Below are 16,374 nucleotides of genomic sequence, written 5' to 3' on the forward strand. Positions count from 1 at the left end.
GTGTGTTTTCATACCTCGAATTATGAGCTTTCCCTTCCGGGTCAACCGTTTTTTCAACACTTGTGTCATGTGGGCTAAGCACCTAGCCCTGGGGTGCTCACAACGCAGTCAGCTGCAACAACAAACTAAAACATTCTCTAATCGACATTGTTCCCGAGGTAAGGTCGTTGTCAGTTCTCATTCTTCCACAGCGAGCTGATCCTCTGCTGCGTGACTTTGGCCATTTGTTAATGAAGGAAAAAGCAAACGGATCGATAAAAGCCCAAAGGTGACAGGTTGGAAACACACAACTCTGTGTGTGGACACGCCGACATTTGAACAACCTTCACGAGTCACAGACAAGATGTTTTTTTCTTTTCTTATGCGGTAAAACTTTTGCTTGTCATTTCATTTTAAACTGACATATTGGATCCATGATATAAAGCCACTTCCTGTATGTGTCTGTAGCGTGGTCACCTGTTATAACATGTACAGGTGTGACGTCTCCACCTCACCTCTACAGATGAATGGTCATTAGGATAAGGGAAGATTTCAACAACACACACACACACACACACACACACACACACACACACACACACACACACACACACACACACACACACACACACACACACACACACACACACACACACACACACACACACACATTCATTCAAACACATACACCTGCCTGACAAAGGACACTGGAGCATGGACTGTCACAAAAACAAAGGAAAACATGTACACAGGCAGGCCTACAAACTGAAATACTGATGGTTTTTCATGTGTAAAAGAGGAAATGCTTGTTATCACACAAATACACACACTCAGTCAAGACACACACACACACACACAGACGCATGCAGACGAGGGTACTATCCCTGTAAATGCAAGCCCATTTCAACAGATGGAATTATTAATTTTGGTGTGCAGAGAGACAATACAGAATGTCCGTTTATCACACACACACGCTTCGACCATATACCTGCTATAGCTAACAAATCCGACCTGTGTGCAAAACTACAGTACATCTCACACCTTTAATGGATCAAAATGTTGGATTGATGCTCACACACACACTCACCATGTAGGCAAGGGACGCTTCTGCTCGAACGATCGCAGAAACAAACAATGCTTATATAAATGTTAACAAATGTACACAACAGGCGTATACACAGAAAAACTGACTGTTTCCATATGTACAGAAAGAGAAAATACTGGTTATGTCAGTTTAGCTCCCTCCCACACACACAAAGACACACATAAACACACACATACACGCTTCACCATCATCTTCTGTATCTATCAAAACCTGTGTTCTTCTCCAGTTGGAACAAAGCCAAAACTTCAGTATATCTCACACCTTTAATGGACCGAAATCTGGACACACACACACACACACACTAGGACGTGCCCATGCACACTCCTGATCACTCAGAGATCACTGAGGGCCTTTTACACAATTTATCAAAGCTCTGAAAGACAAAAGATGGATAAAAAAGAAAGAAAATCAATGAACATTTTGATGCAGGCCGACATTTTGTCATAACTGGATCTCAGTCAGATTCCTCGGGCTGCATTGACTGGTGCTCGGCCCTAATGCTCCTAATCTGAAATATTAGAGGCAATGCACTTGATTACATGAGTTTGGCCTCGCTAGCACAGTCTCACACACACACACACACACACACACACACACACACACACACACACACACACACACACACACACATACACACACACACACACACATACACCAGCTGATACACAGATCTGCGCTCGCTCATTCTCAATAACACCCACATGGGTCACTTTCATAACACGGAGAGAACAAGTCGTAGGAGGGAGATGGAGAGAGGAAGTGAGTACACTGCTGGATGGACTCTCATCCCCGGGGAGACATTCACACATTCAGGCTGCAACACACACACACACACACACACCACACACACACACACACACACACACACACACACACACACACACACACACACACACACACACACACACACACACACACACACACACACACACACACACATACATGCACTTTACATGCTGATAGAACAAACAAGACAAGAAAAGTTACAAATGCACACAATCACACACACAGACACACTCAGAGACGCCAGAAGAACACTTTGAAAAGTGCAGATAATGTAGCGCTGCTGTTATTCTGCTGTCTGTAAAGGTCCACTTCACAGGTGGAGAACAAAGGTTCACTGCTTTCTCTTTCGCTGTCTTTTTCCCTTTTATGACTCACACATATGCACACACACTTTAACGCTGAAGCTGGAGCTCTGAGACACAAATAGCTTATAGAGGGGTGCAGGAATGAGTCCTAAAGACTGGAAATGAGTTAGCATTTTAGCACTTTTGCTTCCTGTCATCTCAAACATTTTCAACACTTAATGTTCACGCCTCTCAAAGTCAATGTTTTTTTTTACATTGTTTTGGTTAGAAGCCTGAAATAAGGTCTGAGATTAAGAGATTTTTTGTTCTGCGACAGAAAATACGACAGAAAATGCCCCACTGGTGAATGTATGAAGCTTTTAAATGTGTTAAAAACCGCGGTTGCTAACAAGTGTCTAAATGAGACAACTAAACGTCATCACACCCAACATTAGCAGCCTTTAGCTTAGTGGTGGTGACGTGAAGTCATGTGACTGTGCTGTAGTTCCTTTATAGCCCAACATTAGCCACCTTTAGCTTAGCGGTGGTTACGTGAAGTCATGTGACCTTGCTGTAGTTCCTTTATAGCCCAACATTAGCCACCTTTAGCTTAGCGGTGGTTACGTGAAGTCATGTGACCTTGCTGTAGTTCCTTTATAGCCCAACATTAGCCACCTTTAGCTTAGCGGTGCTGACGTGAAGTCATGTGACCGTGCTGTAGTTCCTTTATAGCCCAACATTAGCCTTCTTTAGCTTAGCGGTGGTGACGTGAAGTCATGTGACCTTGCTGTAGTTCCTTTATAGCCCAACAATAGCCACCTTTAGCTTAGCGGTGGTGACGTGAAGTCATGTGACCTTGCTGTAGTTCCTTTATAGCCCAACATTAGCCTTCTTTAGCTTAGCGGTGGTGACGTGAAGTCATGTGACCTTGCTGTAGTTCCTTTATAGCCCAACATTAGCCTTCTTTAGCTTAGCGGTGCTGACGTGAAGTCATGTGACCTTGCTGTAGTTCCTTTACAGCCCAACATTAGCCTTCTTTAGCTTAGCGGTGGTTACGTGAAGTCATGTGACCTTGCTGTAGTTCCTTTATAACCCAACATTAGCCTTCTTTAGCTTAGCGGTGCTGACGTGAAGTCATGTGACCTTGCTGTAGTTCCTTTATAGCCCAACATTAGCCGCCTTTAGCTTAGCGGTGGTGACGTGAAGTCATGTGACCGTGCTGTAGTTCCTTTATAGCCCAACATTAGCCACCTTTAGCTTAGCGGTGGTTACGTGAAGTCATGTGACCTTGCTGTAGTTCCTTTATAGCCCAACATTAGCCTCCTTTAGCTTAGCGGTGGTTACGTGAAGTCATGTGACCTTGCTGTAGTTCCTTTATAGCCCAACATTAGCCTTCTTTAGCTTAGCGGTGCTGACGTGAAGTCATGTGACCTTGCTGTAGTTCCTTTACAGCCCAACATTAGCCTCCTTTAGCTTAGCGGTGGTGACGTGAAGTCATGTGACCTTGCTGTAGTTCCTTTATAGCCCAACATTAGCCTCCTTTAGCTTAGCGGTGGTGACGTGAAGTCATGTGACCTTGCTGTAGTTCCTTTATAGCCCAACATTAGCCTCCTTTAGCTTAGCGGTGGTGACGTGAAGTCATGTGACCTTGCTGTAGTTCCTTTATAGCCCAACATTAGCCGCCTTTAGCTTAGCGGTGCTGACGTGAAGTCATGTGACCGTGCTGTAGTTCCTTTATAGCCCAACATTAGCCGCCTTTAGCTTAGCGGTGCTGACGTGAAGTCATGTGACCTTGCTGTAGTTCCTTTATAGCAGGTCTCCCTTGAAAAAATGGGATTTTTTAACCTGGTTAAATAAAGGCTACAAACAAACAAACAATCGCCCAACAATAGCCACCTTTAGCTTAGCGGTGGTTACGTGATGTCATGTGACCTTGCTGTAGTTCCTTTATAGCCCAACATTAGCCTTCTTTAGCTTAGCGGGGCTGACGTGAAGTCATGTGACCTTGCTGTAGTTCTTTTATAGCCCAACATTAGCCGCCTTTAGCTTAGCGGTGCTGACGTGAAGTCATGTGACCGTGCTGTAGTTCCTTTATAGCTCAACATTAGCTTTTTACTTCTCGCAAGTGCTTCAAAAAATCATAAAGTGGTGTAACTATGTGGAGATTATCCTGCTGAACAAAACCGGCGTCATAAAAAATGAAAATAATTCATTAGCATTTTGTTGAGGGAGCTATTGTGATGCTAACTTCCTGCTCGGCCTACAATAATACATCATCCCTGCCCCTCTCTATTAACTCAGTGAGACGGTGGCCCACTTTGCCCCGGTGCTGTAGGGCTGTATAAATCTGGGGCTAAATATACAACCTGAGCAGAGGCAGGTAGACGAAGGAGAGACGGCTATTTCAAGCAGCCGTGACCCACTGTGGTAACCCACTTTCTTCCCCCCTCTTTCTGTCTTTCTCCCTCTTTTCCCTCCCCGAGACGCATCACGAGTGTCCTGCGTTGTCCTCCTGCTCTACCTTTTTGTAGGGCTGCAAAAAAAATAACTGAATGCAATTGTGATATGATTTGTGTTATGAGAGGGAAGGACCGCTTTTTGAAACATTATATACATTACCATTGAATATATATTAAATAAAGGCATTCAGAGCAGAGGTTAACATTTAAAATGGTATCAATTTTTTTTTTTAAGTGAACAGAAAATAATCAACTTGGTCCCAACAGATCAATACAAAAGAATAACAAGAACAACACAAATACTCTCTATTCATTATTTCAGAAAACAATACTCGTGTTTTGAATAAGGGCTGCAAAAAAAATAACTGAATGCAATTGTGATATTAGAGGGAATGACCGTTTTTAAAACATTATTCACATTACCAATGAATATATATTAAATAAAGGCATTCAGAGCAGAGGTTAACATTTGTAAATTTGATCAATTATTTAAAAAAAATTCAACTTGGTCCCAACAGATCAATACAAAAGAATAAACAAGAACAACAAAAAGACACTCTATTAATTATTTCAGAAAACAACACTCACGTTTGTCTTAAACAGAAAAAAACAACATTTATTTTTACACCGTTCTCTTTAATAAAAATTCAAGAGATTTAAACCACTGGGATTTAAACCAGTGACCATCCAGTACCAAGAACTCCTTCCGCCCCCTATCTCCATGTTCATGTTTCTTCACTTTGGTCACTTTACCTCTCCGCTTTTTGAATGCATCCACTTTCCTTCAAACCTGTCCGTTCTGCTATTTTGTCAAATTTGATTTCCTACATTTCCCAAAATACCTTTTGACAGCTAACGCAGAGAGTGCATTAATCTGCTGCTGCAGCTTCATACATGTTAACACACCGGCCGCTAGCTTTCCCTTTTACTCTGAACAATAGTTTTTGCACGGTTGAAAAACTGCTCTTCCACAATGGGTTGTGTGTGTCAGTGTAAAGCGATGCGTCTAGACAGAAGATATTGCTCCTGGATTATAAGAGCTGACACTGTAACCTAATATTTACTCTTGATATTAGATTGCCGAAAGAGGCCAGTCACATTTATTCATTCACCCAGTGTTATAAGAGCAGAGTCCACGATAAAATGGTAAAAAGCTATTTGTTAAAATGTTTGCACGATGACATTTAAAACGCTGGGACTGCATAACAACGTCCACCTTTGTCCATTTCACATTTTCTCATCTGGATTTAGAAAGACTTTCAGCACATCACCTTAACATTAGCTGAAGGATGTGATATATCATTTTTATGCTTATGTTTGGTTTTACACACCTGAAAATGGATTTCATAAAGGGAGTATAGCGAGTAAACTCCCAATTAGTTAGTTCATGTTATTAGTTTTACCCCTCATCACTTTGACGCGTCCCAAGATAGAGGCTGTACCAAAGTTAAGTTTCACGATGTTTAATAAAGGAAATAAATCAAAACAATAACTCAAGTACAACCACATGGCCACCAGTGACCCATTACATGTGTGTGCGGTGTGAACAAATAATCATAATAATATCAATAATGAACAACGGATAAAGAAGCATTGTGGCTCCAACAGGAGATGAACTGATCACAGCCCTTCTTGTGCGTACATTTAGTTATGAAAAGGTAATAAAAACTAAATAAAATAAACAATGAAAAGGTGAAAAGGTAATAAAAACTAAATAAAATAAACAATGACCTCACATGTTTGATAAATGTCAAAATTGAATATCATTTATATTATATTGTGGAATCTCAATATTACATTACATGTTACTTGTTAGACGCTTTTATCCAAAGCGACGTACATACTCAGTTCTGTGGACAATCCCCACAGGAGCAATTTGGGGTGAAGGGTCTCAGGGACACAACGACATGCTGACTGCAGTGGGACTCGAACTTGCTATCCCCTGATTAGAAGTCCAGCACACTAACCACTGAGCCACAGCCCCCCAATATATATCAATATGCCTTTTGTGCACTACTTTGTATTTTGTATTTTTGTATTTTATTATATATGTTGCATTGTTGGAGGAGCTCAGGTCAGAAGAATGTAATTGCCATTTCTACACTGTAGCTTTGTGCGTATGACAATAAAACCTTTGAATCTTGAACCTTAGAAACCACGCCATATCTTTTGAAAGTCTCCAGGTTTCCCCTTAAATATGTATAAGATCTTTTCATTGGGTTTACGATATAACACTCATCTTATTTTTTTTAAAGCAAACAACACATTTAACCCAGACGAAAGGTTCCACTTTAAGGACATATTTTATTAAATGGAGGAACGATGTTTGAATAACGGACGCTTTCTGTTTTCCCCTCTCTAGGTGGTGTTGAAGAACGCTCACATGGCCGTCGGCTCCTTGACGATCAACGAGGAGAGGTCGGAGGTCATCGACTTCTCCGTCCCCTTCATCGAGACGGGCATCAGCGTCATGGTCTCCAGGAGCAACGGCACCGTGTCCCCCTCCGCCTTCTTAGGTAAGGAGCACAGATCATTGTATTTTTATAATTTTTTAATATGTTTATTAATTGTTCATTCTTTTAAACAACATAGTTACAAGACATGCCATACCTTACACAAACTTGAAATGAAATATTCAAATTAAATTAAAAAAATAATTGGGTAGTAGCAACATTATCCTAAAGAGATCATTGTATTTAAAAAACCGCTGAGTCTTGAGAAGATGCTAGGAACAATTTGCTTAATATGTCCTCTTTAATGTTGTATTGTTTTGTAAGCGTACTGTTCAATGTATCATAGGTCCACTTTATAGTCACTTTATATATTATATATTAAAAGTTTGTAGCTTGTATTGTCAAAATTATACTTATACTGTCTGTTTTGTGTCGGGAATGCTTGGAATTTTTGCTGTACTCTGTGTAGTGACAATAAAAGGAATCTAATATAATCTAATCTTTAAATACAATACTTGATCTACATTCATCCACTGGCAAACATTATCGTTATAATATCGATATTAAGGTATTTGAATATAATAATGTGATATTTGATGTGTGATTTGTGACTCTGGCACGTGTAGTTATTATTATTTTAAGTGGTTCTGAAGCCTTATCCACTTAAAGGTGCAAACGTTCAATTTGTAGGACAGGTACAGGTAGATTCAGTCAAATCTCCACCATAAGGCCCACTATAATACAGGAAAACATGTTGCAAGCCCTCTATGTTTTTACATTACGTTGTATCATACTCCCATAAAGAGAATTATTAACATAAATACAATAATGGATACAAAAATATACATTTTATATAGAATAGACAGTCATTTCCAACAAATAAACAGAGCATAATTTCTTATAAAGAGGTGTAAACAGTACCTAAATGTAAAATGATAATATCATTATTAAGGGGATTGAATTAAAACAAATTGTACATTAAATACCCCCCAAAAAATCTTGTTTCGTCCACGTACGTACATCATTTTGTTTAATGGCAATTTGTGAGATATGCAAAACTTTGGGGATTTAGTTTTGCCATTGTTTGAGTTTTATGTAACTGTGGTCTCGCTGCTGACAGACTGCAGAGCCATATGTACTCCTGTGGGTCGCTTTAGGTCCTCGTGCATTTTTACACCTTCGGAAGTTGAACTAAAAGTGATTTAGTGATTACAGCCAAGTTTTAATGCATGTGTGTGACGAGGAGGCAGACTGGAGTGCATGATAATGATGCTAACTGTTTATTTATTCTGCCTCTCGCTCCCTGCCCTCTCATATCTCCCACTCCTACTCCATTTCTCTTTTTCTCTTCCTCAATTTACATATCTCTCTTGCCCTCTCCCTCCCTCGCTTCATGTTCTCTCACGCCCTCGCCTTTTCTCCCTCTTCCTCCCTCCATCGTCTCTTCCCCTTCTTCTTCCTCCTTTTCCCCTCCTCTCTCCTCCCTCCTTCCCTCCTTCCCTCCTTCCCTCCCTTCCTCCCTCCTCCTCTCGCCCTCCAGAGCCCTTCAGTGCGGATGTGTGGGTGATGATGTTCGTGATGCTGTTGCTGGTGTCAGCAATGGCTGTGTTTATATTCGAGTACTTCAGCCCCGTGGGCTACAACCACTGTCTGGCTGACGGCAGAGGTGAGAGTTTACAACACACACACACACACACACACACACACACACACACACACACACACACACACACACACACACACACACACACACACACACACACACACACACACACACACACACACACACACACACACACACACACACACACACACACACACACACACACACACACACACACACACACACACACACCTGTTGGGAGGATGCATATGTTTGAGGATATAGATGTAAATACATGCAGACATTCTCTCTTCCAGTTCTGCTGCCTCCACCCTCGCTCACCGGTTGTTTTTTTAGCAGCAGATGGAGGGCACGCTCAGGTTGAATTTACCAGGGAAATTATGCATTTGCAACATGTGCTAAAAGTGACGTACTTTAGAGTTAGACTTTTAAGCACTCTGAAATAAATGTGTTTAGCAGGAAGTAGGCAGGGAAAGCTTTCCACATTATCTACATGACAGCCAGCTGAAAAAGTGAGTGAATCTGCCAAGGCATATTGTTCAAACGGAACAAAGGAAAGCAAAGGTTAATCTTCAGATGGGCGGACTGCCATCTGTGTGTTCTGGAGAATCATAGAGCGGCCGGTAGTCCAGGGCGGGTGACGGTCGCACACATGGATTTATTTAGTTTCCTTTCATTCGACATCATCATCTCAGAATTGCTTTTTTTTCGTCTAGCAAAAGTAAGATAGAGACAGCAAACACTCTTAGATGAGGGGCATGCACATAATATTTAACCTTTAAATTCAAAACTATTACAATTTACAAAGTACACGTTCCAGTAGAAAAAGTAGCAGCAGCAGTATTTATAAAATCAATTAAGTGTAACATGTAGAATGTAGTGTGGTAGAAGATACAGGAGTAACATTATATATTGCACAGAGTTACTTACTTACAGTATAAATTGTCAAACTAAGAACCGGCCTGTAATAATAAGTTTAAGTTGCACACTGAGCTCTAATGCAAAGAGTGCAAAAGATATGTTTACTGGCCAAGTAAATTCATCTTTTATAATATTATGATTAATGGCGAATATGATTAATTAACCAATTATTAATGGATTAATGCTGATTAATGGATTCATTACAGGTTGAGACGTTGCGACACCGCTGCCGCTTATTATTCCATGTGTTGTGCTGCCAATGTTTTCGGAGGAAAAACAACATTTTCAGTTAACACATGCATTTTTTACAAGCTCGTGTCCACTGTTGTCAATCCCTTTTGGCACTACAACTGGGCACAGATCTTATGTAAACTGTGACCGGCTGTGCGTAAAATACACTGCACTCTGCGTGATGGCGATGTATATCTCAGAGGCTGCAGGTTTATCACTTTTGATGCATGGAAAGAGGGCTTAGATTAGATTTGAAATGAGGTGTGTTTGTGTAGTATTAGTGCTCTTCAAGGTCACATTATGTCTCTTCTACATCAACATGTGTCCCCTCTGTGGAAAGAGACTCTGAAAGTTTCAGGAACAAAGATTCTCTCTCTTTTTGTCCTGATCCATTTCCATAAAAACCTGTCTGAAAATGAGCTGATCAGATTTTGGCCACTTAATGATGTCATAACGATGTTTTGGCTTGTGTAACCCCCCCCCCCCCCACCTTATCACCTGAATCTCCTCCTAGAGCACCATTGTGTTCTTTGTAACCAAATATCTCTCAGAGGGGCGTGGGGAGGGGCTCCTTATTTTCATCTAAAGTAACAGACAGAGAATCAGCACTTTGGAAACAGGGCTGAAACAGAGGGGATTATGGGATGCTGCAATGATCTGTTTGGTGTTTCAGCCAATCAGAGACATGTTCTGTATATATCTGAGACCTGTGATATATTGATGAAAAAGAGTATAATAGGAGACCCTTAATTAAGTAGAGAATACTCTTTCCACCACTGCAAACCAGCAGCTCTGCAGGTAAACGCTTCCTGTCTGTAACATCTCCACTGCAGATGTACAAATTGTCTTTCTGTGCACAAAGACGCACAATCGCACTGCGGGCCGCCTCCACATATAGACCAGCCGTCCTCACTGACCCGTGACTTCATCATCCTCCTCCTCCTCCTCCTCCTCCTCCTCCTCCTCCATGCTGCTCTCTTTTTAAATCATGTACAGTACAGGTGTGTTGAAACGCATTTGCATTAATTTCCATATTTCCCAAATTCACGTGTCGCCGGCTCTGACAGCAAGAGGCTAGCTTTGTGTTAGATCTCCCACCCCCCCAAGCCAGAAAGATAAGAAACAACAAAAAACAAAAAAATCAATGTCTTCCCACAACTCTATCTCTGATGTGGCTATATTTAGACAATGGCTATCTTTTTTTTCACCCTTCATCATGTTCTGGAGAAGATGTACTCCTCCCTAAAGCTGTTCTTTTCTCATTTTATCTGCTCGTTGCGCGCTGGGAGTTTGGTATCATGAAGAGTGCAGATCGAAGTCTTGGACTCAAAGGATTCAAAACTGAAAAAAAAGTATCAATGGCCCGACTGCAGATTTGTAAAAGTCGCTGCCCGATTCATTTAACTAACTTTTCCCTTTTGCAAACTTCACAAAGGAAGTTTTTTTTTGTCCGTTAACAAAAGCTCCATGCAACAATACACACCCACACACACTCGCAAACACACGTTCTCTTTCTCTCTCTCACGCTCACACACACCCACACAAACATTATGAACCAACTGCTGATCACAGAATAATGGCTGGAACAAAACCGTCTTCTGCCAGCTCCGAGATGAATTAAACAATACATTCTCTAATTTATCCCCAAAAAATCTATTATAACACTTACATTGGTGATATTCTGATGTAAGTGACTTCAAATTACAAGAGTCTGAAGCAATGCCAGCAGCTCTGTGAGGCTGTGCTAAATGCTAACATGCACACAAAGATGCAAACAGGATGATGTTTAGCTTGTTAGCATGCTAACGTGTGCTAAATGGGACCTAAAACAAAGCTAAGGCTACTGGGGATGTTATTAGTTCTGCAAAGTATCTGACAAATGTAAAATTGTTACCTGATTTTGGCACTACAACAGAAGTTTAGTGATCACAAAGTTATTCAAATCCCTCCCGATGGGGACATGAAAGCGGACACTTCTCACACTCAACGACGGCCATCTTGTCTACGTAACAGAAGTTGCAATACCATATGAGAATGCTGTTGCTCTAGGACACAGCACTATACACATTTCTGTGGTTATCTTACCAATATACTTGTGTCGAAAATAAGCCACTGTTGCCTTTTTCGCGGTTAGTTGATGTGATGATTTTCCACCGTTAACAATAGCTAACTCTAGCTAGCTAACCAGCTAACTAACAGTGGTGATCATCACTTCCTCTCAGGGTTCAGCCGCCATGAGCGATTTGAGACAACGCTAAGCAGTCAACATTTCACACTCTGAGCAAGTGTTAACAATGAACGACATCAAAGTCAAAGTCAATCTTTCAGTTTGTGTGTACAGACAGAGAGATCGAAATATCGTTTCCCACAATCCCGAATACAAAAATGTATACAAATATGTATAAAATATGTATATCCCATATAACAGAAACATTTATACATAGCTATGCACACATTAAGATAAAAACAGAACAATCAATATATACAAAATAACAGTCACTTCAATATCTTTGGGAATGTACATTAGTGCAAGATTGTCCATAGCAGCGTAAAAAGCATCTGGTGCTGGAATTGAGTGGCATGGCAGTGTTGGAAAAGAAGACACATCAGACATCAGGTTCAAAACAGAATCAGCTAAAGACCCAATGGTAAAACCAGACCAACTGCGTTTCTCTCGCTCTGGTCTGAAAGCGATTTGTTCCGTCACGTCTTCTTAAACCGTGTCTTTGTTTCTTCTCTCAGAGCCTCACGGTCCGTCCTTCACCATCGGTAAGGCCATCTGGCTGCTGTGGGGTCTCGTGTTCAACAACTCCGTGCCCGTGCAGAACCCCAAAGGCACCACCAGTAAGATCATGGTGTCGGTGTGGGCCTTCTTCGCCGTCATCTTCCTCGCCTCCTACACTGCCAACCTGGCCGCCTTCATGATCCAGGAGGAGTACGTGGACCAGGTGACCGGCCTCTCCGACAAAAAGGTAACACGGATATATTTTGTCTTTTTGTTTGTCGTTTGCATTTTGTTAGAAAAATATCACTGGTCACCGGCTTGAGCTTCAATCTCAGGATCCATGTATTTGTGATCCTCTCCAGAATGGAAGTAGTCATCACATACAGAGCATCAACTAGTTCCTGAACAGTGTCCTTCACATGCTGATATACAAGAGAGGGAGTTACACAGTCACAAGATGGAGGAATATAAAGCAGCAGTGGCGAGCCGTCAGGGCCCTCTAGATATTCTACAAAATAATATTTAAAAACATTAAAAAAATATATATATATTTTAATATTTTTTTTTTAAATATTTTTTTAGTTATATTTTTCATTAGTTTTACCAAAATAACTTGGTTTAATTGTATTTAAAATAACATTTCCAAAGAAATAAATCCTTCGAATCGAATGAAGATAGGAGCTGATTGGTGGTCCTGCTGTAAATTCACAGAGGGCCAGCTAAAGTAACTGAACGAGAGAGTAATGTCAACTGACAGTACAATTGACCAATCATATCTTCCCTCTAAATGGGTGGGTTTTATTATCGCGGACTTTATGACAAGTTCCGCCCGCTGTGAAGCTTTTCTTGTTCCCATAGCAACAACAACTTCCTGTCAACAGCGTGAACTCGCCTTCAAAATAAAGTCAGAGGGCCTAGGTATAAAAGTCACGGCTCGCCACTGTAAAGCAGTATTCAATGTTTACTTCAGATTAGCTCCACGTCAGAAATGATCATGCTTGTCATATGTCTATCTCCATAGAGGCTGAATCATCATGTTAATCACATAGCTATCATATGCCTAAAACAGTCCTGATGCTCTTCTAGGTAATCATACATCCTGTCATGTACACAGCTACACTTGGGATACCTTTGTTATCATGTGGACTCTGATATTGGAAGAGTACATTCAGTATTTTCCCAACACTTTGTATGTTTTTATTTGTAATTTGTTTGTGCCTATTACGAGAACGTGTATACTTATCTCATTTACTCCGTTTTTTTGTTTTTAATAAAAGTGCTGGGGTGGGGGTGGGGGGGAATATTTGATCTACTTTTTGGCAATCTGGTTGAAATGTGCACTGTTGCATCTACAGTATGTATTTGTCTGCTAAATGACATTCTATATGTTAGATACATGTGTACATGTGTAGATATTTGTCATTTCAAACAACTCCTATGTACTTTTTCGTTTTTATTTAATTTTACAAATTTTGTTCGGTATTTAATTTTTCATTTTCGGGTCTCTAAAAATATATTATTTGCAAAACTGTACTTTTAATATAATGTGACCCCAAATAAAACCCTAACACTAACCCTGGTCTTCACGTCGTCCTTTAACTTGAATTGACCACGCTTCGTTTTCCTCCTTTAGTTCCAGAGTCCAAACGACTTCTCGCCTCCGTTCCGGTTCGGCACCGTCCCAAACGGCAGCACGGAGAGGAACATCAGGAACAACTATCCGGAGATGCACGCATACATGACCAAGTTCCATCAGAAGAACGTCAACGAAGCTCTGGGGAGTCTGAAGGCCGGGTGAGAAACCACACACTGACGCGGGGCTTTGAGTTTCATTTGTAAAAGCAGATTTTGATTTTAAATAAGGTTTGAAACTAAAGTCACTCTTTAACAAAGTGGTGACTATCATTTGGAGATGGATGTATTGATAGGTAAATGACATGACATGTCACTTGTTAGATGCTTTTATCCAAAGCAACTTACATACATTCAATACTGTGGAGCAATTTGGGGTGAAGTGTGTTGCCCAGGGACACAACGACATGCTGACTGCAGTGGGACTCGAACTTGCTATCCTCTGATTCGACGATCAGCGCACTAACCCACTGAGCCACAGCCTCCCGAAATGCTTCAGGCATATTGAAATGTCTTCTGTCAGGAGTTAATTATGTTGAAACCTGCGCTTTAAAAAAAAATGATGTTTACGTTTGCGTAAGAAAACATTTGATTAATTTGAATTATAATATCATTTGAATGTTCCAATCTTAAAGGTGGGGTATGTAATTTATTTCAGAAACACTTTTTGTTATATTCCATGGAATGCTCTTAACATCCCGATAGCAATGAATATATTAAATGCTTTGACAATAAATACATAAAAAAATATCATCTGTGGAAGCCGTAGTACTGTAAAAAGCACGACCAATCATCTGAGCCGGCCCGGCTAAAATAACTGGATGGCCTACCTGCCTGTCAGCCTTCCATCTGTGCACAAACTTATCTCGTGCCCTCATTGGTCATGTGCGCATTCGTGTGTGTTGGAGGAGGGGCTCTGTAAGGAAGTGGCAGATTTTCTCCGGTTGTGTATTTTCAAATTCTAGCGCACTCAAGCTGGTTTCTCCAAAATTACCTACCCCACCTTTAAGTTTTACAAATCGCATAAAGTGCAATATTTGGTTAATAGATAAGTATGTGTTAAAATACCCTTTTGAATGAATCCCTGGCCTACAAAGTGTATTCGACATACCATAATCATTAAATAATATTGACCAATGATAATGAAAATAATAATGAATGAATTTTTTATAATTTCTCCAATTAAAGTTTCAGCAAAAATAATTGCAATACATTTTATTTTATTTAATATTTGTGATGGAAATAATTTTTTTAATAATATAATACAATTATGTATTAAATAATAATTATGTTTTATAACTTTTTGGTTATTATTATTATTTTAAATTATTATTATTATACATTTTTATAAACAAGGACCAGGCATAAAAACACATTCATCTCAAAAGAAGGAGAGATAATTGATGCCAGCTTTAGTAATTAGCTAATTTCCATCAATGCTAAAGTCAGCATTTTACGTCTTTCTTCCCAGTTTCTTGTAAAACATGTTATTTCTTTTTCTGAACACCTCCAATATAACTTCTCCTCCCCCTCTTCACTTTCCATCAAGCGTTGCTTTTCTCCCTGGTCTGTGTGCCAGCTCATGCCTTTGGCAAACGCAGAGGAAGTCTATTACGCTTATCAGCAGCTTAGTGCTGTTTAGCAGGTTAATTGGACTGTTGTAGCCGCGATGTGTGACTCCTCAGTGCTAATTAATTGTAACCTACCTCTCTCTTTCTCTCCCTCCCTCTCTCTCTCTCTCTGTTTTTCATTAGCAAACTAGACGCTTTCATTTACGACGCGGCCGTGCTGAACTACATGGCCGGTCGGGATGAGGGCTGTAAGCTGGTGACCATCGGCAGCGGATACATCTTCGCCACCACGGGGTACGGCATCGCCATCCAGAAGGAGTCGCTGTGGAAGAGGCACGTCGACCTGGCCATCCTGATGCTCTTTGGGGACGGTGAGGCTGTTTTATTTTTTAAATGGGTTGCAGTTAGAGATGGCAAAAGTACACACATCCTTTACTCAAGTAGAAGTACAGATACTCGTGTTTAAAAATACTCTGGTAAAAGTAGAAGTACTGACTAAACTTCTTTACTCAAGTAAAAGTAAAGAGGGCTTTGAAATGTACTTCAGTAAAAAGTACCCATAACTAGCAGCTGTTTTAAAGAGTACCTGACCTCCCTTTATATT

The 16,374-nt window shown here is 40.5% G+C and overlaps 1 protein-coding gene across 1 annotated transcript in view; it reads left to right on the top strand.

Moving 5' to 3' along the window:
- The window catches only part of LOC117493653 (glutamate receptor ionotropic, NMDA 2B), a 192,757-nt gene that overhangs the window by 155,405 nt on the left and 20,978 nt on the right, over positions 1–16,374 (top strand). Inside the window, 5 exon segments of the mRNA XM_034144307.1 lie at positions 6,976–7,129; positions 8,607–8,732; positions 12,585–12,814; positions 14,201–14,361; positions 15,954–16,141. Of these exon segments, the coding sequence (XP_034000198.1) occupies positions 6,976–7,129; positions 8,607–8,732; positions 12,585–12,814; positions 14,201–14,361; positions 15,954–16,141 (859 nt within the window).

The sequence above is a fragment of the Trematomus bernacchii genome, unplaced genomic scaffold (assembly GCF_902827165.1).
Source record: "Trematomus bernacchii unplaced genomic scaffold, fTreBer1.1, whole genome shotgun sequence".
In the NCBI taxonomy this organism is placed as follows: Eukaryota; Metazoa; Chordata; class Actinopteri; order Perciformes; family Nototheniidae; genus Trematomus; species Trematomus bernacchii.